The following is a 27,036-nucleotide window of genomic DNA, read 5'->3' as shown; positions in this document are numbered from 1 at the left end:
ATCAAGAGGTGTTTTAGTCAAAATATGCTGTATTAGGTGATGTATCAGGTGGTATTTGGTTCCCTACTGTATCTGTAGCATATACCGTTTTTGCTGACCCACAAATGCAGGAAACCTACTCAATGTCCAATGGGAATGCCCTGTTCAGGGCTGTGGAGTCGGAGTCCGGGCCGGTTATGAATTATTTCTAATATATTCTTATGATTTCCATTTCTTATTAAAGTATTGCTATAGTGTAACTTAGATGTATAGTTTGTTAATTATTTACTTTCTTAGGCATTCAGTCGATGGCTATTTAGTGAATTATTAGAGGATCTTTACTGCTTCTGACTGACCATGGCTGTCAGCCATTTATCGGAGGAGTAGTTGGCGCAGGTTCTCATCGATTAGTTGAGCGACTTTCAGTTTGGGTTATTTTGCGACAAAATGCATCGACTTAATATTAGGTGATATTTCATTAATTTCCAAGACCAGGAGGCCATTCCGTATGTATAGAGAGAGAAAATAATGTCATTCCAGGGACACCACAGACACACCTTTATATATCCAGTTCTATACTGTACATGTGCAATTTGTGTTTTAGCTTTAATACTTCTTAAGTCAGAGGAGCAGTAGGAAAGTGTTTTTCCTGTAACCAAGAAACTATAAGATGGCTGGAATTTGAAAGAACAGGCCTTTTTCACACTTTTTTGGCTTTTTAGTTGTGTTAGTAACAATATTTGGCTGATGACTTACATATTTCATCTATGACACCATCTGGGACAAGAAGCATGTGACAAAAGCAGCACAGAGTTTATCTGCACATCTTGGATGTCTGTAGTTTTTTCCGACTCTCAAAGGTTGGAATTACGATAAATCAACATGAACTTTTTACTGAAGGCAAGAAAGTCTGCAACCTTTACAGTGGTGTGGCCTGTATGAGAGTAGAAAGTGTATCTCTGGTTTAACTTGAAACGGCGCCATTCTTGGCCATGGACTGTTTTTAGTATTGCAGTTCACTAGCATTCTAAAAACTGAGAGGGTAACACTGGAGAAGGCCCCTCCTAGGATGAAGTCCATATAAAATCTGCTTCATGTAAAGACTTAAAGAAAACATGGAAATATAATAATAAAGAAAAATTGAGAGCAGGGAAAGCTGTTGAGTCATCAGCACTAGCAGCCTATGCTGTACACACAGCAGACAGTGCTCGGTGATTCTTCCGGGTGCTCGCTGGAGGCTAATTAGCATATGGATAAAAACTGGCTTGTTCAAAAACTACTTACGGGATTAACATACAAAAGGTAGGTGTGGAATAGCCTTTCTAAAGACTATGCAAGTAAATGTTTAGTTAAAAATTACTTTTCCCCAATGATAGAGCCCCTTTAAGTTCATTAGATACACTGCAAGTATCTTCTTTAAGTGTTTAGTCACGTTACAGTTTTTGCAGCAAAAGACAGAGATTTGCTGCAGCTTCATAAATATTGCAGTAAAAACTGCAGCTTGTGAATAAATTCTAAGAGAAGCTTTCCTTTAAAGGGGTATTCTCACATCGCATACTCACCAGTCTTCACTCCTGTAAAATCTTCTTTCTTCCTGGTTTCTTGCATCATTTGGTGGGCGGGGTTTCACATGCAACATGCCGTTTAGCTACGCCCCCAAATTTGTGTGTAGCTCCGCCCACCCACATTGGACTATGAAGTACAGGCAGCAGCAACTCCATTCTGTGTTACATACAGAGACTGCCTGTCTCTGCCATAATGAACACAATTGAATTAGCTAGCCTGATAACTGGGAGAACAGAAGAAATGAAAGCAGCTCCTCTCCCCTATCTGAGAGCAGGACCTAGGTCACGTGGTGTAGACACAGGAATAACTAGATACACAGGCTCGCTCCTGTGTACTTAGCCCCTCCTCCCTCCCCCCTGAGAGCAGCAGATACATCACTTGACTTTTGAGAAGATAAGTCAGGGCTGTGTCAATAATGAATTGAATAAAGTAAGATAGTGGACAAACAAAGCAGTTTTGCTGAAGCAGTGTATTTAGGAAAAGTCTTACATCCACATTAACAAGCAGTATAGATAGGATCCTTGTGATGGGACAACCCCTTTAATTTGCCGTTTGCACCTCTCTTTACATTGGTTGGATGTGTTTACTAAACTGCAGAGAGGATTCTTACCCATGCTTAGGGGGATATTGTCACTCCTTAGGGAGAGACCACCATATAGGTGTGTGGAGACTTAAGCCTTTAGCACTCCACTTTGCAAGGAACTATGGGAAGAATATGCAAATCTGCCTTCCATGATGTAATTAGGAAGACAGTTGCTGCCTCAGTATTGCAAACCAATAGAGGGCGCTCACTGGAATGTGCAAGCCTGTCTTATGACAGGATTCCAGTGAAATAACCCAATAATGGCTGCTCCCTTTAACATCATGCCCGACCGAAGACAGGCTTGCACATTCCAGTGAGCGCCCTCTATTGGTTTTCAATACTGAGGCAGCAACTGTCTTCCTAATTACATCATGGAAGGCAGATTTGCATATTCTTCCCATAGTTCCTTGCAAAGTGGAGTGCTAAAGGCTTAAGTCTCCACACACCTATATGGTGGTCTCTCCCTAAGGAGTGACAATATCCCCCTAACCCTGTCTAAGCCTCTCGCCTCTACCAGGTTATAGTCCTCTCTACATTGGGCTGAAGAGATCCAAGTAGATCGAAACAGCTGTCCTCGATTGAGAGACTAGACCTGGTAATAATCCCAGCGTCATTGCAAAACAAAGGCCGCTTGGAAGGTCGGGCATGATGTTAAAGGGAGCAGCCATTATTGGGTTATTTCACTGGAATCCTGTCATAAGACAGGCTTGCACATTCCAGTGAGCGCCCTCTATTGGTTTGCAATACTGAGGCAGCAACTGTCTTCCTAATTACATCATGGAAGGCAGATTTGCATATTCTTCCCATAATACCCATGCTTAGTGAAGGGGCATGCGGCCATGTGTATCACTGTATATGTATCTAGTGTTCAGTGGTTTATCAAGTCTTCTTTCTTCTTTATTTGCAGGTGATGATTTCTCTCTAATACAGCAAGAAATCTTCATGGTGAAGGAATGTAAACACACCAATATTGTGGCGTACTTTGGCAGCTATCTCTGGTACAGTTCAGTTTCTGATATTTCTCAATACAGCAGTTTTCATTTGTTTTTCCTGTCATTCCAGACATGTCTGTTTTAGTACTTAATATTAAATTCTTCATATTCCGTAGGGGTTGGGATGTGGAAGGTACAGTACATAGACAGCTGTTTTTAACTTTGGTTGTAACTTGCCACAGGAGTAACATTGGAAATATAATATATTAATACTTAAAGGGAATCTGTCAGGGCAATTTGGGACAGTAAACCTCTGGCCAGTAAGGACCTTTGTGTTGTTTAATGTCTCAAATTAACCTTTGTTGTAACGAAATCCATGGCCTCATTAAAAATAACAAAAACTTTTGACTCACTTGCTGGCCTTACTGATCTGACCAGTGCAATTTCCCAGTGAATCCAGAGGAGTAGAGCCGGGCTTCTGTGTGCATGCGCCGTACCTCGGATGCAGTTCGGAGTTAAGACCAAGGGTGTATGAGAAAATGCGGGGCAAGTAATGCTGAATATATAAGGTGTATGGGCCAAAAACAATATTAAAAGGAAAAAGGGTATTGGGGATAAACAGGTCCAGATGCTGCAGTACACACAACTACTAACAGATGGGCACATGTACGTCATTCAAGCTTTTTAAAAATGTTTTATTAGTACTTCATTCTATTTGCATATCTGCCCCCTTGCATCCGCCATTACCCTTGCATTGTAGCTCATGTGTCATTATACAGTATGGTAACTTTTTCTTTCTTTTTCTATATCTTTAAGCCGGGAGAAACTGTGGATCTGTATGGAGTATTGTGGTGGAGGGTCTCTCCAGGACATATATCATGGTAAGGTGTGAGGACATCTTTGTGACTAGCACCAGTACATTACAACGTAAACGTTTATCTGTTTAGGTATACTGACTGTTTCACAATGTCAAAATTGGATAGCGTCCAGCAAAACCACATACGACTATTTCCCTGTCGTCCCACAAGGGTTAATGTCCTGTTGGTGTCTGTTCAGAGTAATAACATTCTTTCATCTGCAGTTATACTGGACAGCTGGGAGCGGAATTAGAAATAATCTAGTTATAAGATTTAGCTGTCATTTGCTTTGCTTGTAATATTCCCACATAGTTCTTACAAAAATAGTGGATTCATTTTCTATCAGTTGGTTATGTTGGAAAGTAACAATCTGTCCTCATGCTAGGTTCACACTAGTGCTAGCCTCCTATTGTTCAGGCCTATCAGGGGATCCGAACAATGGAGAGGTGGACTGCTAAGGCAACAGTTACGATTCCAGTGGAAACCATTGAATATAATGGGGTCTGATAGGTGTCTGTTGATAAACTTAAACTGGCGGAGGAAAGAGCCTTATTCCAGTATTGCTCAAGTATTGGGACATGGCTGCTGTAGCTTATGCTCACAGTGTACGGACATTTCTTGATTTGGCTGTGCCTCTGTTTCACAACTATTTGCTGTACTTTAGTAAATCCTCATCATATTATATATTTGGTATGAAGTGGTCCCATGTGCCTACCTGCTCTCTCTCAATATCTACTCTTTTCCCTGATGATTAGCCAGGGAGAAGGATGCAAGATCCATATCTAAATGTAGATTTCTAGGGTCAGGTTGCTCTAATTTTGGTGGGGTACGCTTGTTTCCTTAATATACGTGGGGATATCCCAATTATCCCTTAACGATATATTCATACAGGGCATTTTTTTTAAAGAAATTCTGAAAGTCTGAAAACATCCTTTAATAATGTTCTTATCAGAGACCACTCTATTCAGGTTTCGGTCTGTGTTTGTGGTACCAATGGCAAACAATTCATTTTGCCAGGGGAAGCCTTGACATGTTAGGAATTTCCCCTATGGCCTTCACTACAGAGGGAATGTAGTATTACATGGCGGTCATTTAGATGTAGAATTAAGGAAGGTGGCCGCTGGCAAAACAATGTAATGTTGCAGGAACATCAGAAGGACAGTTTTTAAGTTCTTGTTTGCATATTATAGCTGGAAGTTTTCATCTGTAGTTATAAACATTGGACGACCTTAGTTCTGTTTTCCTCCTTACAGTCACTGGACCGCTCTCAGAAAACCAAATTGCCTACATGTGTCGGGAAACCTTACAGGTATTTAAGAGTTTTATACAGGGTGCTGGTACCTGTAGATGGTCGCATGTCTGTTGTTTGCCATTTCATTTATTCATAAGGTTTCAGTTGGAATCAATCTAATAGAAATACTACATTGCCAACGTGTATGGTCGGTTACTTAACAGACTGGTGATGCAAAAAAAAAAAAAAAAAAATCTTTTTTGCTTTTGCATGGTTTTACTAATTCCTGTTTTTTACTGTTAAAACCTCAGTAGTAAAATGAGGATGTGTGTTAAGTTTTTTTCCTTAATACCATCCCAAATGACTGTCCATCTCCTTGCTTAGTTTATTAAATGCACACACAGCGACTTGACCTCAATCTCCATTTACTGTATTTGACTACATACATCATGTGAGTTTATAGGACTCTGATATCACTAATGCCCACTTATTGTGGAAGATTTATCAATACTAGTGCAGAGAGAGTGGAGTAGTCACCTTTAGTAACTATTTTGATTCTGGATAAAATGTATGAAGAACCATCTGACTGGTTATGAACGACTACTCTATTTTCCCCCTAAATCTTCTCCATTATTGAGTATGTTATGGTCTGCTGGTACTAGCCAAATAGTAGACTTGGATAGTTAATGAATATATACTTTGGTGCTCCCTGACACATGTTTTGTTACCTAATGTACTGTATATGATTGGTGTTTTATCAAATATCATTTGGTATCCAGGCTCCATGACTAAAATCTTACTATGTTTCACTAGGGCTACATGGTGAATTTTGATGGAAAATTGGAATATTTTGATTTTTTGATAGTCACCACAATTTTTGATGTATTCTTAACCAAAAACTGTTACTGGACCAATCATGAAGTTTAAATCCTTCCTTTGTATTTCCATTTTTAAAATCCACTGCTTTGGTTTAAAGGGGCTCTATCACTAGGAAAAGTCATCTTTAACTAATCACATCTTTGCATAGCCTTTAGAAAGTCTATTCCACACCTACCTTTAGTATGTAGATTGCCTCAGTGGTTTCTGAATAAGTCCGTTTTTATTCATATGCTAATTTGACTGTTGCATGATACATCATGCACACCTCTCCTATTGTTTCCTATGGGAGGCTGCTGATGATGATTCAGCTTCTTGTTTGGCCTCACACACATAGGAGATAATAGGAGAGAGGAGGCTGCTGGGAACTTCTTGTGCTGGCTGGAAGCTCATAAGCATATGAATAAAAACGGACTTATTCAGAAACCACTAAGGCAATCTACATACTATAGGTAGGTGTGAAATAGACTTTCTAAAGGATATGCAAAGATGTGATTAGTTAAAAATGACTTTTCCCAGTGATAGAGCCCCTTTAGAAAATAAAAAAAAAAAAAATCTGTGGCCTTTTTTTCCCCTGTGAAGCCATCCAGTTGCATCAAACCTACCAAAAGTAAAATGAATTTTGGTAGCACATCATATTATTACTGCAGTGATTTGCCTCTCCCCATGTCTGCATTTTATTTTTTATTATTTACTTGTAGGGTCTGGCATATTTACACAGCAAGGGTAAAATGCACAGAGATATCAAGGTAAGGATAACTTCTGAATGATCATGTCTATCTATTCCTTCTACTAAGATTCCCTTATGTAACCTCCAGTCTGGTCATTTTTCAATAATGTAAAAGATATATATGTCTATTGCAGGGTGCCAACATACTACTCACAGACAATGGAGATGTCAAATTAGGTAACTTCCTCTTTGCTTCTGATTATCTACATATAGCTGGGTCATATTTGTCGTCTTAGTATTTCACTCCCCTGTTTCTCTTGTAGCGGATTTTGGGGTGGCAGCAAAGATAACTGCAACAATCGCAAAAAGGAAGTCCTTCATTGGAACTCCATACTGGTAATGAGAGACCCCTTTGTTTTCCTTTTTATATAAGTACCTATGCATATATGGAATGTATAACCAACTATGCCCTATTCCAGGATGGCTCCAGAAGTGGCAGCAGTGGAAAAAAATGGAGGTTATAACCAGTTGTGTGATATTTGGGCCGTCGGCATCACCTCAATAGAACTGGCAGAGCTGCAGCCCCCGTTGTTTGATCTTCATCCAATGAGGTTTGTTGTCACAAAATAATGTAGAATTATTGCTCCTGATTTAAAGGGATTGTCTGGAAAATGGTTGTTCAGATTGCAGAGAGAGGTTCTGCTGCTTAATGTTTACAACAGGGTAATTGTATTGTAATTGTATTGTAATGCTCCGTCCTCCTAGATTAGAGAACAGCACTTCACCAGAGCCATGTGCCTCAGTATCTCCTAAAGTAGTGACCCTCCCAGAAACTCTGTGCATGCTTGTGTACTAATCTGCTTACTGCATGGGAATCAGGTTCATTTTTTGTATTCAGTGCTAATTCTATATTTTTTTTTTTCCAATTTAGAGCTTTGTTCCTAATGTCAAAGAGCAACTTCCAGCCTCCAAAGCTAAAGGAAAAGCTGAAATGGTAAGAACAACTCATGAACCTAACTACCCATAGATTAGTGGTTACAGGTGCCAGTATCGTTCTTCCATTCCTGGTGCCTGTAGATAAGCTAATAATGTAACCATTGTGATGATGTGAGACAGAGAGCAGTAAATGACATGTTCTTGTGATCATATTGATATGTACAGACAAGAATACAATAAACGTAATAAGCTACCACCATTTATTTATAAATGCACTTCAGACTGTAGGCAGCCTGGTATATAGAGCAGGAGGAGCTGAACAGATTGTTATATAGTTTTCTTGAAATAGAGTCAGTATACTCTGCCGTTTAACCATTAAAATATGTTCTCTTGGTTAAGCAGTCAAGGAGGCGGTCCTTTCAGTGATTGACAGCCTCCATTCTGACTACATACAGATATAGCTGTCAGTCACTGATAAGGACCGCCTTTTTTATTTTTCAGCATAAAAAGAGCAGAGGTTTCCATGGATAAATGACAAGTTATACTGAATCTTTTTCCAAAGATCTGTATATCAGTCTGTTCTAATTCTTCTGCTCTATAACATACTGCCTGCAGATTGAACTGCATTTTCTATGTGACAGGTTCCCTTTTAGTCATTGTATAGATCATGAAAATTGAGTAATCTTCGTCATGCTGATAAAGATTCAGTGGAGAGTTTTGGCAGTTACCTATGTTCAACACCAGGTGTTACCGTATGACATTGTGCACGTCCACCAATTGAGCTAAATGCTGGCAGACATGCATGCTTAGTTCTTCCCACTACAGCCAAATCCCTGCAATGTAGCCAATAGAAATAGCTTTCTGCAAGGCTCAGCAATGAAACAAAGGGCAGAAAGCGATTTCCATTGACTCCTCCATTCTAAATACTGGATCTGGACTAAGAGTGACTGAGCATGTGTATCCACCAGTAACTAAGTAGGTGAACCATATATTCCTTACAACACCAGTTGAAACCATACTATGTAAGCAAATGTTGTAACTCTTCACAGGATCACTTTTTCAGCGTCTGTAGATGTCAGGCATTGCTTATATTGTATGAGTAAAGATGACTTATTGATCCCCATGTGTCAGAAGTAAGAATAGCGCAAATCCTGAATGAACAGATCGTATCATTTATCCCCTTCATGAAGTTCATTGCATTTTTTTGTGTTCATTTTCAGGACTCCGGTGTTTCAAAACTTTGTTAAAGTTTCTCTCACCAAAAACCCAAAGAAACGGCCAACTGCAGAGCGACTGTTAACTGTAAGGACCAAATCTGAGTCTTGTATAGTTAGAATCAGCAAGTCATGGAGAACAAATTCACGGAATACTTTTCCGACATGTCATTGGTAGAAGCTGGTTGTTAGAATAAAGGCACTGCAGAAATGTGGGATTTTAGTGGCATTTACCATTCTATTGACTTCACACTGAAGCTTCCAAGTGATACTCTGTTCTAGAATTTTTATGGGGGTGAAGAGGCAAGGCTGCATGTATCCTAGGTTTTAATGTTAAAAATAGGACTTTTATTTAAATTATTAGGCATACACTTTGGAATAGCATTATGGTGCACATAACAGCTTATAAGTATTGGGCACATAAATAGCTATAATGCCCATGTTGAGTGTCTGCTGAACAACTTAATCTCCTTGCCATGCTGAATGTATAAACCCATATGCTATTAGTGCACCATGGCTGTGGCTACATTCATTCAGAATTTTTTTTTATATTTTGCCACAAAAGCAATTATGTAAGTTACCAAATAAGATATGAGTCTGCATGGAATTTTGGACCGATTACATTGGGCATAATAAATAAAAATCTTGTACATTCAGCAGAGTCTATTGGGGAGCTGTCCTTTTCTGTATTTGACTGTGAGGCCTTATGATTTCTTAGTATGTGCCTGGTGGGATCACTATTAATACATTTTTTACTCTTCACCACTAAATGAGTTATATTTTCTCACCTTTCAGCACACTTTTGTGGCACAAGGAGGTCTCTCAAGGTTACTGGCATTAGAGCTCTTGGATAAGGTTAACAATCCAGACCACCACCACCATTACATTGAGCCTGATGATGATGATCTTGAGGTGAGTATCAAACCATTATCAGTCCTTTCAGTTTTTGAGAACCTATATGATTAATGCTTTCTATTCTGATATCTTTCAGCCCATATCTGTTGTGCGCCATACTATCAAGTCTACAAATAAGAGAGCAGAGAGGACAGCATCTGAACTGAACTGTGAGTTGTCAGCTGTAATATAATATTGTGTATATATTGTAATATTATTCATTATGTATAAAAGATTGCCGGAACATCTATTGCATGCTGAGAGTTGTTGTGCAACAGCTGGAGAGGTGATAAATGTTTGTTTGCAGGAATCACCCAATGAAAATGGTAACGAGACCTCTGGGTAACCTGTTTCTCTTCTCCTGAACTGCCTTTGGTGGGAAGGAGTTTAAAATAAACAGCAATCAAGCGTGTTCTTTACGCCCATTCCACACAAACAAGTGCAGGGACATTTTAATACATTAATGGGCCCAGTTCAAATGTTTCCTAAGTAACGTGCACACACAAACTTTAATCCTCATAGCCCCTGCCCCTCAGTCACTATCGAGATTGTAAGCCCTCGCGGGCAGGGCCTTCTACCCCACTGTGCCAATCGGTCATTTTTAGTATTATATCTACCTGTATATTTTGTGTATTGTATGTAAACCCCCAAATGTAAAGCACCATGGAATTAATGGTGCTATATAAATAATAATTAAATATGAAAAAACAAAAACCTCACTTGTAAAAGAACGCTGCCTGAATTCTGCCACTGCAGTGATGTCTGCTGTTTGGTGCTTGGTGCTCCTAAGGACACAGTTAAAATAATTGCCTGCTGTCTAAAACAGCACTTGACATGCTAGACTGTCCCGCTCAATCCAGTTTGGGTGAGGGGGGCCCACACTACCTTCAGACCTGGTGATGATGCACCATTTGCCATATGGTTAAAGTGGCGCTAAACAAGCAAAAACCCCTTTAATATAAAGGGTGCTAGTGTGCATATATGTCACAACTGCAATTCTCTTAACTGAGTTAATTTTAGTGAAAGGTAACAGTAACTGCTATTAAACTGAACTGAAAAGATCTATTTCCTCTTTATTCTAATAATTTTAGTAGTGAAAGCTTCCATTCTTTCAGGCTAGAATTGGAGGTGAACTGGACATCAGACTGCTTGCAATTACATAACCCAGAAAAATGAAGAAGTAGATTAGTGGACCTTTGTATCATAAAGCTTCATTGTAATTCAGAGTGTGGGTCCTTCCCATAGACTCCATTTATTATTTAGAGGAAGTATACTATCACCAGAACCCAGCATATCAAACCAACCCCGCAGATAGATAAGTTAGGGTCAAGCAGTGTTTCTTTCTTGCATCAATTTGCATGTGGACAGAAATAACAATATGTCAGTATTGGATGCACCGATTCACAAAGGGAAAGCGACGTTTGGTTCAGGTGATTCTGACCTATTTATCAAGATTGATATTCTGGGTTCTTGTGACAGACTCCTTTTAAGGATTTAGATTTTGCTCCTGTTTGTGTTCATTTTGATCAATATGATGCATATCTTAACACAGTGATTAATACTTAATGATTTATGTTTTAAGGTATTGCGTAGATGTCTAGTGTGTTCTTAGGCCCCATTCACACTGGACCGGGATGGCGTATTTTGGTCCTGATTTTGACCCGTGTCAGAATAGGACCAAAATGCGGCTTCTGACAGTCGCGGCTTCCGGCTCCGGAGTAGGCCCTCCGCAGATTCCGCGGCTCCTGAATCAGCTGCGGAATCCGCCTGAAGGAAGGCAGCTCGCTTCTTTTTTCCGCTAACGGGAACAAACCGCTAGCGGAAAAAAAGAACGTTGGCAGTCTGCATAGACCTCTATTGTGAGAGGGTGGATTTTGAGGAAGATTCAGCGCCCCCTCTTGCCCCGTGTGAACAAAGCCAATGTTGACCCCATCTCTGTCTTCCAGTTGATAAGCTGCAATTTGAACCTCCACTCAGGAAAGAGACAGAAGCCAATGAAGTGGTGAGTTATTAGAATTGATGTAATTCCTGAAAATGACTTTGCCACTTTTCAGTATTTCTCTTGAGGCTGTTGTATTCACATATACCTTTTTGTGCAGTCTATTATTGCCTTTACAGTATTGCAGATCTATAGTGACACCTGTTGGCAGCTCTTGGACTTGTTCTTTTATTCTTATTTTTTCACCGTTTTTGGCCAATAAATGTTTTTTTACACCATAAACATTGATGGAATACTAATGAAATATGCCAATATGTCTGATCAATGGTTCCTCAACTTCTAGGACATCCACAGCAGTTTGGCACTGTTGGGAATTATTTTAGCAATGCCTTGTTGAAGTGCAGTTCCAACACAACACTAGATCACAGGGAGTCTTACCATGTAATGTTTTTTCCTTCCTTGACTTTCAGAGGGAAATGCACAATACAAATTACACACAAGAAACCTGCTATTGAGGTAGCAAAGCCAAAGAAATAAAATTATTCAACAGCATTTACAGAACTTGTGCCAGGTTTTACATGTTTGGGCTGTAGTTCCCCGTTGCACCTCTTTTGCTATATGGAAAGTAAGCCGTAGCCAGCACTAATTGTATCCAATAATTCTTAATAATTAGAGAATTGAACGTTTATTGTCTAAAGTAATAAAATGGAGAAAGTTGCTTACTGGCTGCTGTTGTCAGGACTATTATTTCTGGCCTTTGTCTGGCTGCACTAAAACTAATTTCCTTTATTTATTTTTTAGGGTATCAACTGGAATCCTTTTACAAATGGAGCAAACCATGAGTAAGACCATTTAATTATCTACTGCTACTTTATTTTTTTGAGCTTGTAATGTCTTGTCGTGCAATGTCTAACTATATTTTGTCTTTCTCCTTCTTTTGGTTGATGTTTCCCTGTTTGCTCCAATCCTGCATAACATATTTCCTCTCTTATATCGCAGTTCAACAATGAAACGAGCTGTTCCTCCACCGCTGCCCCCCAAGGTACGACATTTAGGACTTTTTTTCTGTGTGTAGTTTTTTTCATGATTTGTAAATCTTTCAAAAAAAGCGCAGAAAGAGGACCCTTCACCACTTCACAATTCAAATTCTTAGCATCTGTGAATAAGCGCTGCTCCACTGGTTTTAGTGTAGTTAGAATTTTTTCTCTAGCCCCCACCATTCCTGAGCAACAGATGCAGTTAGTGCTGGTGCCTGATGTGGTATGTAGAGGGAGTCTGTCAGGGCGATTTGGGTCACTAAATCACCCATAGACCCTTAATGAACAGGGGTGTAGTGTCCCAATTCCCCCTGTAATAAAGCCGTCCATGCCTACAATAAAAATAAAAAAGCTTTATACTCACCCTGTCGCTGTATCTCTCACATCGGAACAGTTCTTCACTGAAGCCAGAGGAGTACATTTTGGCTTTAGGGTGTATGCTCTGTACCTACCATACTTGCAGAGTGAAGCTAGCTTTATTGAAGGTGTTGGGAGCACCAAGGATGAGTCCAATGAGATGAATTTAAAACAGGACGATTTGCGACACTAAACCCCGGTCTATAACGACCTAAGGGTGGTTTTTGTCCCAAATCCACCTGACAGATTCCCTTTAAGCTCTGTAGTGTCAGAACATTATGAGGCCAGAGCTTCAATCAGAGTCAGCCAGTATCAGAGCTCAGACTCACACTCCTTGTCTGTTCCCTCCTGACATTATAGAGCCTAATAACACTTCAGACACCTAAACTAACTCCATTGATTGCTTGCAACAGAGGAGCAAGAGATAGCATTCCAACTGTGCCAGAATCTATTGAAAGACACCTATTAACTGATGTGAAGAGCTGGACTTGTTGAAGGTGGAGGAAGGTCCTCTTTTAAGTTCCAGGAATACTGATAACATAAAATCTAAAGGAAATGGAAGCATACAAAGCACTGTTTTGCTATATTAAAAGGATATTGTGATCATACATTTCTGATATGTGGGGGGTCCAGCTAATTGTGAGAAAGTTCTAGACTATTTTTCATAACCATAATGGAGAGCAGTGCTCATGATGTCCTCTATCCTCTCCAGTCACCGATATTGATTGGCGCAACATGAACACTGATTTTCCATATAGTTGGGCTCCCAGAATTATGGCAATTTGTCTGACATCTATGTTAGGGCACTAATCAGTTGTTTTATTCCAACAGCCTATGAGAATGAACAGTTGTCCAGATGAAAGCATGGCTGATGACGAGAGATCCAACACGATCAAACATCAACCAGATAACCGAGCCTCCCCATTCTACCGGAGGCAGAGCTCCCCAGGTTGTGGTCGCCACACCGCTCCCCCTCATAATAATGTCCTCACTAGCAGCATCAGCTCCCCTGGATTGTACCGCTGTAAAATCTATCAGTTGGGTAAATAACACAAAGCAGATGCAGGAGGATGAAAACTCCACTGTGTCCCTGCAAGCAAAAAAGGGTTAACACATCATTACATGGCTGGCTGAAAATAAGCACAACCAATAATGAGTATGACTACATGCTTCCATCACTTGCCTCACCTTTATTCTGCATCTCTCCAGCATCACACTTCATGTGGTGGCAGGAGCAGCCCTTACACACAAACCCACGGCCCTCAGCAACCAGTGGAACCCATGTTATCTTGCTGACATATTCCTATACGGTCAGATCATATGTAGTCAGAAAGATAAAAGACAAGCACAGGAATGATTTGTTTAACGTCCGCAATGGGAGTCAGGATTTACAGCTAGGGTTAATGGTGGCACCGCAGGAACACGGCAGTGGAGTGTAGTACAAGAACACATTACTGTCCTGCAATGTCTGGGGTTCAGCAGCATTTCTAGCCCCCCACACTTTAAAACCTTTTATCATTATCCTATTTTTTTAAAATTGTCTGCTCTTATGAATAGCACATCAATTTTATATCGCTAAGGGTGTGACGGCTTGGACCTCCACAGAGCAGCTGTTTTCCTATGGTGGTGCAATGCTTCAGTGCTCACTCGCCATACTTTTAATAGTAGCAGTAATTACTACTGCAATGCCTGTCCCATTCAAGTCTATACCACGACCGCTGTGGTACTCACTATGGCAGCTGTTCTATGGGGATTATGGCAGTCAGATCTCATTATCCAGATTTTCCAAACTGATGTCTTCTCCATAGGACAGAATATCAATTTTACATTGACGGGGGCCCATTCATTCAAGTATTTTCATGTGGATGAATTGGCCTCAGTCAACCCCCTTATCTACACATAGCTGCACCGCTCATGTTATGGCCTACATCTGGTGTTGCAGTTTAGCCCCACATTAAATTAAATTAAATTGAGGTAATCTAATCTGCAATCCACACACAATCTTCTGCCGTGAGCCTTAACGTCACGCCCAGTCCATGCACTGTTCATCCATGCTACTACGTGGGTAGTGGGAATTTATATACTCTACTACGTCTTGTAGACTGGGAATCTTTTCATTAAAATCATGGGCAGCCCAGTGATGTAACTTGAATCTTTTGGGCCCTAATAAACAATCACTAATAAACAATCTTTATCAGACAAAGTGGCTTTTGGGCTTCATCATACAGTGGGGCGTAAATGCTTCTGCTGCTTCTACACCCCCTATGGCTGCACCCCTTCTCTAGTCTACCCATCTGTAAGACAGTGTTCACTGTAGCACAATGTTTACTTGGAGAAGGATAGGTATAGAGAGGAATGTGTCCGTTATCCATGTGGAAGTGTGTAGGCATGCCCCCCATTTCATACTATTCATTCTCAGGCTTCACCTTACCCTCCATTATAATAAGCATTTTATGAGATGGTCACTGCTCATTTTTCACTCATTTGCAGTGAAACACATTTCAGTACTGCGCATTCTACATCTTACAGAATAAGTTTTCTTCCACACATCTCCTTTCTGACTGCTTTGTGGCCTTTACTGCATCACAATGGCTTCCAGGCGTTCTATATTGAAAAGAAATGTATTTTTAATGATATGGGCTGATATTAGGCAATTTTCCTTACTAACCTAGTTTTCTGCATTTCTGTCGACCCTCTGGTGTTCACCATTTTGTGCATGTTTTATTAGCTATACTCCATTGTCATGTGGATACCAGAGATCACCTGGCTTCTTCGCTTATTTCCATTACAAATTCAAGGGGTTGTCCAGTTTCATTTATTTGCGATATGGGAGACCGTGGATATTTTGCTCTTTACACGTAAACATCCATATTGCAGCTTTGCGCCACTGCATAGTCTGGGTACATAAAGAATATCTATATAGATGTGCTTAGGTCCACGTAACGTACGGTCTTATGAGTATAGATTTCAGTATCAGCCCTTTTACAGCTGAATTAGGCTTTGTTTACACTGGCTATGTTGACTGATCATAATGGGTGCTGTTACCCCATTGATTTGTGTGGTAACGAAAATCAGACTTCATGTTTTTTCTACTGGATAGAGCTACTTTGTTCTGGCAACTTAGGAGTGAGAGAGATCTGATGGCAACTGATGAGGAAAAATCCCTTTAAAATTATAGTATTTCCATAATAATGAAACAGAGTAGTAAAGGGCTTACCTACAAGTGTGAACAGAGCCTAAAATTCAAATAGAGTTGAAACTGGAGAGCCCCTTTTATTTGATGCATCCTGTATAGTGTTCTAATTGGGTAACCCCTCTCCTTACAGGGAATGGAGACAGTCCTTTGAGACTAGGAAGTCCAACTGGAGAAGGCCCAAAACCCCAACTTCAACAAAAGAAAGATAAGAAGGATTTTCCAGTACGTGTTTGGTATTTCTGGCCTTTACTTGCTTCTTTGATAAGCCTCAATTATAAGCTGAAATTCACAACCACTTTAAGCCTGTGGCCCCGTGTTGAGGGAACAGTGTTATTGCAGCTTTTTCAGGATTTAACAGAAGAGAAACGTCTAAGAGCTTCCTTTATACTTTTTATTGCTTTTGTAGCTACTTCTGATGTTGGCTCAAAAAAAGGCAGCAAAATCTGCAACAAAAAATTCTGCATTTACTCAACGTGGGGCCTTAGTCTAAAGGGGTTTTCTGGGGTAAATGAAAATCTCACAGGGGAGCGGTGTAAAATTAAATAAATAAATTATAGTCTCCTATCCTGTTTCTCTGTGTGAGCGTAGCACACCACCGACTGCTCAGGGTGCAAGTGTGATGGCCTTAGCAGTTACATGTTTGATACTGGTGACTTAACTTCTTATGTGTCATCGGCGCTTATAATGTGACCACCAAGGCCACTACAATTTTGGCCTGTGCAGTGTGTGGATGGTAGTTCCTAGAATGTAAGATCTGGAATAGGTAAGTAACAATTCATTTTTTAAAATGTATTTATTTTCATTTTACCCCGACTCTAGCGAGTTTTTAGTTTATCCTGGAAAATCCCTTTAATGAGATGAGATTGTCTGATACAGTTAGCAATAGAGCTTTATTTTGCATTTTCTTGTTGCTCTTACACAGTTGCCCTCTAGTGGCCAAGATTTTGTTACAACATTTTGCATTCCCCTATTAAGTTCACTTGTAAAGAGTAGTACTCTAAGTGTTGGCTTTGTTTTTGTTTGTGTCATTGTAATTTTAATTCTCTGTTCTACATTCTAGAAACCTATGATAAATGGTTTACCACCCACTCCCAAAGTGCTGGTAAGTAGTATTAGTCTGCAGAGAAGTGCCATACAAGTTGTGGGTCAGTGAAACCTGTTTTTGGGTGTAGGCACCTTTTCTGTAAAGCCTGGGCCCCAGGTGGAGGAAAAGCAGTGGGCAAAAACGTTGCGTTTAACAGTCACAGCAAGACGGATGGGATTCTAGCGAATGCTATACACACTTTACACACTTTGCGGAAAAATACGGGCAGCGGACACACTGCGATTTCCAAAACCGTAGGAGTTTTGGAAATCACAGCATTTCAATTATATCCACGGAAACGCCGTTGGTTTCCCTATGGGTTGTAATTGAAGCATTATGCCCTCAAAGGAAACCTCTGCGGACTTTCTGCGAATAGCGCGGCGGTAAAAACCACTGTGCATTGCTGCTGCAGTTTTTTTTCTGCAGTGCATTTTTGTTCCGGGATGCTACAGGGGGCCTTAGGGTTAGTTCACACGTAGTTAAGTGTCGATGAATTTGGTTAGGAAAAAATCCGCTTCAGTAATTAGGAAATGGTTTTTTGAAGCGTTTTTTGACATGAGGTGTTTTTCCGCCTCACATTGACTTCTCTTGGTTTTTTCAGGTGGAATCCGCCTGAAGAAAGATCATGTTGCTTCCTTTTTCCGCTAGCGAAAAAAAACACTAGCGGTTTACATAGAACATGTTTTGAGGCGGATTCCACATCAAAATCCTGGCCATTTTACTACGTGTGAGCTAGCCCTTAGCCTTGCTCTGTTTTTGTGGTTTGTTTTGGATTATCTATCTATCTATCTATCTATCTACACACACACATATATATATATATATATATATATATATATATATATATATATATATATCTCTTATGTTACATAACGCAAAAATATAAAAATAAGCACAGTTGAATTTGATATCATAGCATACAGAATACTCCCTGAATCTCCATAACTTTTTAAGAGATTTGATAGCCTCTTGCCATTAACAACAATGATTGGTGTGTAGGGGGACCAGTGGCGTAACTACCACGGAGGCAGCAGAGGCAGCTGCCACAGGGCCTGGGACTTCAGGGACCCGGTGACAGCTGCTACCACTATCATTATTCTCAGAGGTCTTTTCGGACCCCCGAGTATAATGATCGGGGCCCCCTGTTGGTGGAATACTTTCCACCAACAGGGGGCCCCGAAGCTGCAGCAACGGCTGACACACAGGAGCTGCAGGTCTGGCTCCTCTCAGCGCTTCAGGACGCTCCCCCTCTCTCCCCCCTCCCTTTCTCTGTCTGTCCTCTGCCCACCAATGAGAGGGCTGAGGAGAGCCCAGGAGGCGGGGCTTATCCCTGCCGAGCTCCTGCCGTCCTGCACTGAAGAGGAAGAAGGAAAATGAAACTAAAGATACACAGGTACATACTGGGGTTACTATACTTAATGTCAGGCATTTGGGGTGATTACTTTTGTTTTAGTAACTCCATGTGCCTCATATTAATAGCAGTTAACCCTATCATGTCCCTCACATTAACCCCTGTGTGCCTCACCATAAGAGTTACTAATATGTGAGACATATGGGGGTAATAATAATGAAGATACTTTATTATTACCTCCATGTCTCTCACATATCAGTAACTCTTATGTGAGGTACACAAGGGTTAATGTGAGGGACATGATGGGGTTAACTGCTATTAATATGAGGCACATGGAGTTACTAAATTGTAATGCACATGACCAGATTTTTTTATCCACAATTGTCCTGGTATGGCGGTCAGCGGGTGATGTGACAGTATTTAGTCCTGTAGGGGCCACTATGGGACATAATACTGTGTGCAGTGGCCTCTATGGGGCATAATACTGTGTGCAGGGGCCTCTAAGGGACATAATACTGTGTGCAGGGGCCACTATGGGACATAATACTGTGTGCAGGGGCCACTATGGGACATATTACTGTGTGCAGGGGCCACTATGGGACATAATACTGTGTGCAGGGGCCACTATGGTACATAATACTGTGTGCAGGGGCCACTATGGGACATAATACTGTGTGCAGGGGCCACTATGGGGCATAATACTGTGTGCAGGGGCCACTATGGGGCATAATACTGTGTGCAGGGGCCACTATTGGTCATAATAGAGCGCGCAGGAATGCATAGGAGGGACTCGGTCGAGATCTTCGGTGTCGGGGGGGGCCCCATGTCAAAAGTTCGCCACGGGGCCCCGCCATTCCTAGTTACGCCACTGAGGGAGACTGCATGTCTTTTCTTGTGTGTGTGTGTTTTTTGTTTAAGTATTTCATCCTAATGTTCTTTGTCACAATATTTTTTTTAACTTTTATATAAAATTTATATATATTTTTAGATGGGAGCCTGTTTCTCCAAAGTGTTTGATGGTTGTCCTTTAAAGATAAATTGTGCTACATCCTGGATACACCCAGATACTAAAGGTATGGCGCTCCAGTCTAGTTGAGGTTGTACTTGTGTATGTGTATGGTATAGGAAGAGTTTGCTTGGGAGGAATATCTTGCTTGAACGAATGAGCATATGATCAGCGCCCATCTAAGGCCGGGTTCACACGGAGTTACGTGCCGCGAGATTTGGCACGTAGACGCCGCGTGACTCTTTGCGTGCCGTACACGCTCCCATTCATTTCAATGGGAGCGGGGAGCGTATGCGCCGCGCTAGTTTGCGGCCGTGAATAAATGCACGGCCGCAAACTAGCGCGGCGCATACGCTCCCCGCTCCCATTAAAATGAATGGGAGCGTGTACGGCACGCAAAGAGTCACGCGGCGTCTACGTGCCAAATCTCGCGGCACGTAACTCCGTGTGAACCCGGCCTAAACCCTGTGGCTAATCTTTGGCCAGTGATAATTTCTCCATGTGAGTTGGGTGTCTCCAGTACTTCCATTTAAATCCTAGTATGTCTGTAATTCAAAAATAACTGCATGGTATTATGGGATATTACAAACTGGAACAGCTACCTCTAACTAATTGCAAGTATGTTAGTAAGGAGTAGGCCTTCATGGGAGCTGTATATTTTAAATTAAAGTGGTTTCCCTAGGGACATAAGCACATTGAAATCTGCAAACCAATTGGAAGTTAAACATTTTTCCAAATACAAGTCATTGAAATTTTTGCATATTTTTAAAGATTTTCTCTATCCAGATCAGGCTTATGGTTGTTTTCAAAGGTCCATTAGTAATTATGCGAATGTATAAATGTATCTATGCCCCATTACAGGCAATTGTTCACCTATATGTGATTGTGTGTGTGTGTGTGCGCCCCCGAAAATCCTTTTTATGACTGATTCAAACAGTAGGTGTAAGGGACCTTTCTCAGTGTTAACAATCTATGAAGAAGAAGGTGACAAGGGGGAGATGTGCTTGTTGGGTGATTGAAGTAAAGCTGCGTTTTCATACACATACCAGCAGTATATTGGCATGCAGAATTGACAATGTTATAATTGAAGTTCTTGCCTCCCATCAGACCAGTATCTGATTTTTGGCACTGAGGATGGGATCTACACTTTGAATCTGAATGAATTACATGAAGCCACAATGGAACAGGTAGGATCCACAAAGTATTGATGCTTTTGGGGTGTGGGCTATTATTAGTAGACCCCTTGACTTATTACACATCTGCCTTTTTTTTTTTTTTTTTTTTTAGCTATTTCCTCGAAAGTGCACATGGCTGTATGTTATCAATAACACCCTCATGTCATTGTCAGGTATGTTCTGCAGTTGTTGCATTGCGTATGATCGGTTCCATTTTCATTGTACCGTCTTATAATTTTAACTATGGATTTTATGGGCTCAAATCAATATATATTTTTTCTGCATCACCATTTTTTATGGTTCTTTGGGGTTCATGTTTTCTTCCCCTATACACAATTGAAAGAGATTTGTGCTTGTGTTGGGACATACCTGCTGTTAGCCTACTGCATTGCATTCTGTAAATTCTATTATCTCAATAAGCTTAAGGATCGCGCTACCTTGGGTCTGCAATAGGCCTTTGTCTGCCAGAGAATTATGGCACACTTTGGCATTCACCTGAGTTCTTATGAGTCCCCTATTCTTATGGGGTATCGCGAGATCCTGAGCCCGAGACCACACATTGAAACTAGACCTCCTTTAGCAATGCTATTCAGTTCTCATACAATGCGATGTTTGTTCTACAGAGGACCTCGACCATGGGATTTGGCTTCTCTGCTGCCTTATATCTATTTGGCAGCATAACAACCCATGGTTTGGACCAGTATTTAGGTGTTCTAGGGGATTGCAATATCCACATATTTATTTTTAAGATCTCTTTACCGTAATAAGGCTAAAAATATAACACTACACCGGTTATCCTTGTTGTGTAACAGTATTACATGACAAGTATATATTCTATAAAAAAAGGCGTCTCCTTTTGTATATAGAGCATACAGACTTTCAGCCACTTTATATAATAATTGATATATATTTACTCTCCTGTTCACCTTCTATTAGCGTTATAGAGATAAAAAGGACATACTGAGCTGTTTATTTGCTCGTAGTGGAGAATAGGGGACTCCTTGCGTCATATATGGTTATCTATTCCTTTGTTCTTTCTTATTGTTTTATTTTATATATAGCTTTGTGCAGTAAAGCATAGAGATGAGCGAACAGTGTTCTATCGAACTCATGTTCGATCGGATATTAGGCTGTTCGGCATGTTCGAATCGAATCGAACACCGCGTGGTAAAGTGCGCCATTACTCGATTCCCCTCCCACCTTCCCTGGCGCCTTTTTTGCTCCAATAACAGCGCAGGGTAGGTGGGACAGGAACTACGACACCGGTGACGTTGAGAAAAGTAGGCAAAACCCATTGGCTGCCGAAAACATGTGACCTCTAATTTAAAAGAACAGCGCCGCCCAGGTTCGCGTCATTCTGAGCTTGCAATTCACCGAGGACGGAGGTTTCCGTCCAGCTAGCTAGGGCTTAGATTCTGGGTAGGCAGGGACAGGCTAGGATAGGAAGGAGAAGACAACCACAACAGCTCTTGTAAGAGCTAAATTCCAGGGAGAAGCTTGTCAGTGTAACGTGGCACTGACGGGCTCAATCGCCGCAACCCAGTGTATTCCCGTATACCCGATATATACCCCGATACCCGTTCCAACGGTGTGCCCCCCCACCTTCACCCCAGAAATACCCTGCAAGTCCCCTAGCAATAGAATTGGGGCTATATACACCCACAATTTTTACTACTGGTATACAGTGCCATTGTCTGACTGGGAATTCAAAGAATATATTGGGGTTATAAATACCCTCATTTCTTGCTACTGCCATATAGTGCCAGTTTCTGACTGGTAATTCAAAGAATATATTGTGGTTACGTGCACCCACAATTTTTACTACTGGTATACAGTGCCATTGTCTGACTGGGAATTCAAAGAATATATTGGGAATACAAATACCCTCATTTCTTGCTACTGCCATATAGTGCCAGTTTCTGACTGGTAATTCAAAGAATATATTGGGGTTACGTGCACCCACAATTTTTACTACTGGTATACAGTGCCATTGTCTGACTGGGAATTCAAAGAATATATTGGGAATACAAATACCCTCATTTCTTGCTACTGCCATATAGTGCCAGTTTCTGACTGGGAATTCAAAGAATATATTGGGGTTACGTGCACCCACAATTTTTACTACTGGTATACAGTGCCATTGTCTGACTGGGAATTCAAAGAATATATTGGGGTTATAAATACCCTCATTTCTTGCTACTGCCATATAGTGCCAGTTTCTGACTGGTAATTCAAAGAATATATTGTGGTTACGTGCACCCACAATTTTTACTACTGGTATACAGTGCCATTGTCTGACTGGGAATTCAAAGAATATATTGGGAATACAAATACCCTCATTTCTTGCTACTGCCATATAGTGCCAGTTTCTGACTGGTAATTCAAAGAATATATTGGGGTTACGTGCACCCACAATTTTTACTACTGGTATACAGTGCCATTGTCTGACTGGGAATTCAAAGAATATATTGGGAATACAAATACCCTCATTTCTTGCTACTGCCATATAGTGCCAGTTTCTGACTGGGAATTCAAAGAATATATTGGGGTTACGTGCACCCACAATTTTTACTACTGGTATACAGTGCCATTGTCTGACTGGGAATTCAAAGAATATATTGGGGTTATAAATACCCTCATTTCTTGCTACTGCCATATAGTGCCAGTTTCTGACTGGTAATTCAAAGAATATATTGTGGTTACGTGCACCCACAATTTTTACTACTGGTATACAGTGCCATTGTCTGACTGGGAATTCAAAGAATATATTGGGAATACAAATACCCTCATTTCTTGCTACTGCCATATAGTGCCAGTGTCTGACTGGGAATTCAAAGAATATATTGGGGTTACGTGCACCCACAATTTTTACTACTGGTATACAGTGCCATTGTCTGACTGGGAATTCAAAGAATATATTGGGGTTATAAATACCCTCATTTCTTGCTACTGCCATATAGTGCCAGTGTCTGACTGGGAATTCAAAGAATATATTGGGGTTACGTGCACCCACAATTTTTACTACTGGTATACAGTGCCATTGTCTGACTGGGAATTCAAAGAATATATTGGGGTTATAAATACCCTCATTTCTTGCTACTGCCATATAGTGCCAGTGTCTGACTGGGAATTCAAAGAATATATTGGGGTTACGTGCACCCACAATTTTTACTACTGGTATACAGTGCCATTGTCTGACTGGGAATTCAAAGAATATATTGGGAATACAAATACCCTCATTTCTTGCTACTGCCATATAGTGCCAGTGTCTGACTGGGAATTCAAAGAATATATTGGGGTTACGTGCACCCACAATTTTTACTACTGGTATACAGTGCCATTGTCTGACTGGGAATTCAAAGAATATATTGGGAATACAAATACCCTCATTTCTTGCTACTGCCATATAGTGCCAGTGTCTGACTGGGAATTCAAAGAATATATTGGGGTTACGTGCACCCACAATTTTTACTACTGGTATACAGTGCCAATTTCTAACTAGGAATTCAAAATGCGCAAGGCTCCCGGAAAGGGACGTGGACGAGGCCGTGGGCGAGGTCGGGGGAATGGTTCTGGGGAGCAAGGTAGCAGTGAAGCCACAGGGCGTCCCGTGCCTACTCCTGTGGGGCAGCAAGCATTGCGCCACTCCACAGTGCCAGGGTTGCTTGCCACATTAACTAAACTGCAGGGTACAAACCTTAGTAGGCCCGAGAACCAGGAACAGGTCTTGCAATGGCTGTCAGAGAACGCTTACAGCACATTGTCCAGCAGCCAGTCAGACTCTGCCTCCTCTCCTCCTATTACCCAACAGTCTTGTCTTCCTTCCTCCCAAAATTCCGAAGCTTTACAGAACAATAACCCAAACTGTCCCTGCTTCCCAGAGCTGTTCTCCGCTCCTTTCATTGTCCCTCAACCTGCCTCTCCACGTCACGATTCCACGAACCTAACAGAGGAGCATCTGTGTCCAGATGCTCAAACACTAGAGTCTCCTCCATCTCCGTTCGATTTGGTGGTGGATGACCAGCAACCCACCCTCATCGACGATGATGTGACGCAGTTGCCGTCAGGGCATCCAGTTGACCGGCGCATTGTGCGGGAGGAGGAGATGAGACAGGAGTTGGAAGAGGAAGTGATGGATGATGAGGACACTGACCCGACCTGGACAGGGGGGATGTCAAGCGGGGAAAGTAGTGTGGATGTTGAGGCAGGTGCAGCACCAAAAAGGGTAGCTAGAGGCAGAGGCAGAGGTCAGCAGCTTAGGCGAAGCCAGGCCACACCCGGAATCTCCCAAGATGTTCCAGTTCGTACCCAGCCCCGAAAAACTCCCACCTCGAGGGCACGTTTCTCGAAGGTGTGGAGTTTTTTCAAGGAATGCGCCGAGGACAGATATAGTGTTGTCTGCACAATTTGCCTCTCGAAATTGATTAGGGGCTCTGAGAAGAGCAACCTGTCCACCACTTCAATGCGCCGTCATTTGGAATCCAAGCACTGGAATCAGTGGCAGGCAGCAACGGCAGGACAAAGGCCGCCTGCCGTTCACGCCACTGCCACTGCCTCTGCCACTGCCTCTGCCACTGCCACTGCTGACTGTGCTGGCGATGCACTCCAGAGGACGAGCCAGGACACCACTTCATCTGCCTCCGCCACTTTGTTGACTTCTACCTCATCCTCCCCTGGTCCTGTCTTATCTCCTTCTCCTGCACCATCAAAGGCACCATCAGGCGTTTCTTTACAACAACCCACCATCTCTCAGACATTGGAGCGGCGGCAGAAATACACTGCTAACCACCCACACGCGCAAGCCTTGAACGCCAACATCGCTAAACTGCTGGCCCAGGAGATGTTGGCGTTCCGGCTTGTTGAAACTCCCGCCTTCCTGGACCTGATGGCAACTGCGGCACCTCGCTATGCCGTCCCTAGCCGTCACTACTTCTCCCGGTGTGCCGTCCCCGCCTTGCACCAGCACGTGTCACTCAACATCAGGCGGGCCCTTAGTTCCGCGCTTTGCACAAAGGTCCACTTGACCACCGACGCGTGGACAAGTGCATGCGGACAGGGACGCTACATTTCACTGACGGCACACTGGGTGAATGTAGTTGAGGCTGGGACTGCTTCCCAAACTGGCCCGGTGTACCTCGTCTCCCCGCCTAACATTCCTGGCAGGGACACGAGAAGAACACCCCCCTCCTCCTCCTCCTCTACCGCCTCCTCCTCCGCCACCGCCTCCTCCTCCGCTGTTAGATTGACCCCAGCTACGAGTTGGAAACGTTGCAGCACTGGCGTTGGTAGACGTCAGCAGGCTGTGCTGAAGCTGATCAGCTTGGGGGACAGACAGCACACTGCCTCCGAGGTGAGGGATGCCCTCCTCGATGAGACGGCAATATGGTTTGAGCCGCTGCACCTGGGCCCAGGCATGGTCGTTTGTGATAACGGCCGGAACCTGGTAGCAGCTCTGGAGCTTGCCGGACTCCAACATGTTCCATGCCTGGCCCACGTCTTCAACCTAGTGGTGCAACGTTTCCTAAAGAGCTACCCCAATGTTCCAGAGCTACTGGTGAAAGTGCGGCGCATGTGCGCCCACTTTCGCAAGTCGACAGTAGCCGCTGCTAGCTTAAAATCTCTCCAGCAACGCCTGCATGTGCCACAACACCGGCTTTTGTGCGACGTCCCCACACGCTGGAACTCAACGTTTCAGATGTTGAATAGAGTGGTTGAGCAGCAGAGACCTTTGATGGAATACCAGCTACAAAACCCTAGGGTGCCACAAAGTCAGCTGCCTCAGTTTCACATCCATGAGTGGCCATGGATGAGAGACCTTTGTGACATCCTACGGGTCTTTGAGGAGTCCACAAGGAGGGTGAGCTCTGAGGATGCGATGGTGAGCCTTACAATCCCGCTCTTGTGTGTTCTGAGAGAATCCCTGATTGACATCAGGGATAACTCAGATCACACAGAGGAGTTAGGGATAGCATCCGATCCGTCACAGCTGGAGAGTAGGTCCACACATCTGTCCGCTTCACTGCGTTTAATGGAGGAGGAGGAGGAGGAGGAGGAAGAAGAGTTGTCCGATGATGTGATGGTGATACAGGAGGCTTCCGGGCAACTTCGAATCGTCCCATTGTTGCAGCGCGGATGGGTAGACATGGAGGATGA

At 42.2% G+C, this 27,036-nt stretch overlaps 1 protein-coding gene across 1 annotated transcript in view; it reads left to right on the top strand.

Moving 5' to 3' along the window:
* Window positions 1-27,036, top strand: part of MAP4K5 (mitogen-activated protein kinase kinase kinase kinase 5) — an 81,962-nt gene that overhangs the window by 38,647 nt on the left and 16,279 nt on the right. Inside the window, exons 3-22 of the mRNA XM_075282593.1 lie at window positions 3,036-3,126; window positions 3,877-3,941; window positions 5,171-5,226; window positions 6,726-6,773; window positions 6,889-6,931; window positions 7,018-7,090; window positions 7,174-7,305; window positions 7,626-7,688; window positions 8,851-8,932; window positions 9,640-9,756; window positions 9,836-9,908; window positions 11,685-11,740; window positions 12,479-12,519; window positions 12,677-12,719; window positions 13,903-14,113; window positions 16,398-16,489; window positions 17,328-17,369; window positions 19,691-19,775; window positions 20,816-20,895; window positions 20,996-21,056. Coding sequence (XP_075138694.1) covers window positions 3,036-3,126; window positions 3,877-3,941; window positions 5,171-5,226; window positions 6,726-6,773; window positions 6,889-6,931; window positions 7,018-7,090; window positions 7,174-7,305; window positions 7,626-7,688; window positions 8,851-8,932; window positions 9,640-9,756; window positions 9,836-9,908; window positions 11,685-11,740; window positions 12,479-12,519; window positions 12,677-12,719; window positions 13,903-14,113; window positions 16,398-16,489; window positions 17,328-17,369; window positions 19,691-19,775; window positions 20,816-20,895; window positions 20,996-21,056 — 1,554 coding nt within the window. The remainder of the gene's footprint in view (window positions 1-3,035; window positions 3,127-3,876; window positions 3,942-5,170; window positions 5,227-6,725; window positions 6,774-6,888; window positions 6,932-7,017; window positions 7,091-7,173; window positions 7,306-7,625; window positions 7,689-8,850; window positions 8,933-9,639; window positions 9,757-9,835; window positions 9,909-11,684; window positions 11,741-12,478; window positions 12,520-12,676; window positions 12,720-13,902; window positions 14,114-16,397; window positions 16,490-17,327; window positions 17,370-19,690; window positions 19,776-20,815; window positions 20,896-20,995; window positions 21,057-27,036) is intronic.

Source organism: Leptodactylus fuscus, chromosome 7, assembly GCF_031893055.1.
Source record: "Leptodactylus fuscus isolate aLepFus1 chromosome 7, aLepFus1.hap2, whole genome shotgun sequence".
NCBI lineage: Eukaryota > Metazoa > Chordata > Amphibia > Anura > Leptodactylidae > Leptodactylus > Leptodactylus fuscus.
This window is presented reverse-complemented; position numbering and strand designations above follow the sequence as displayed.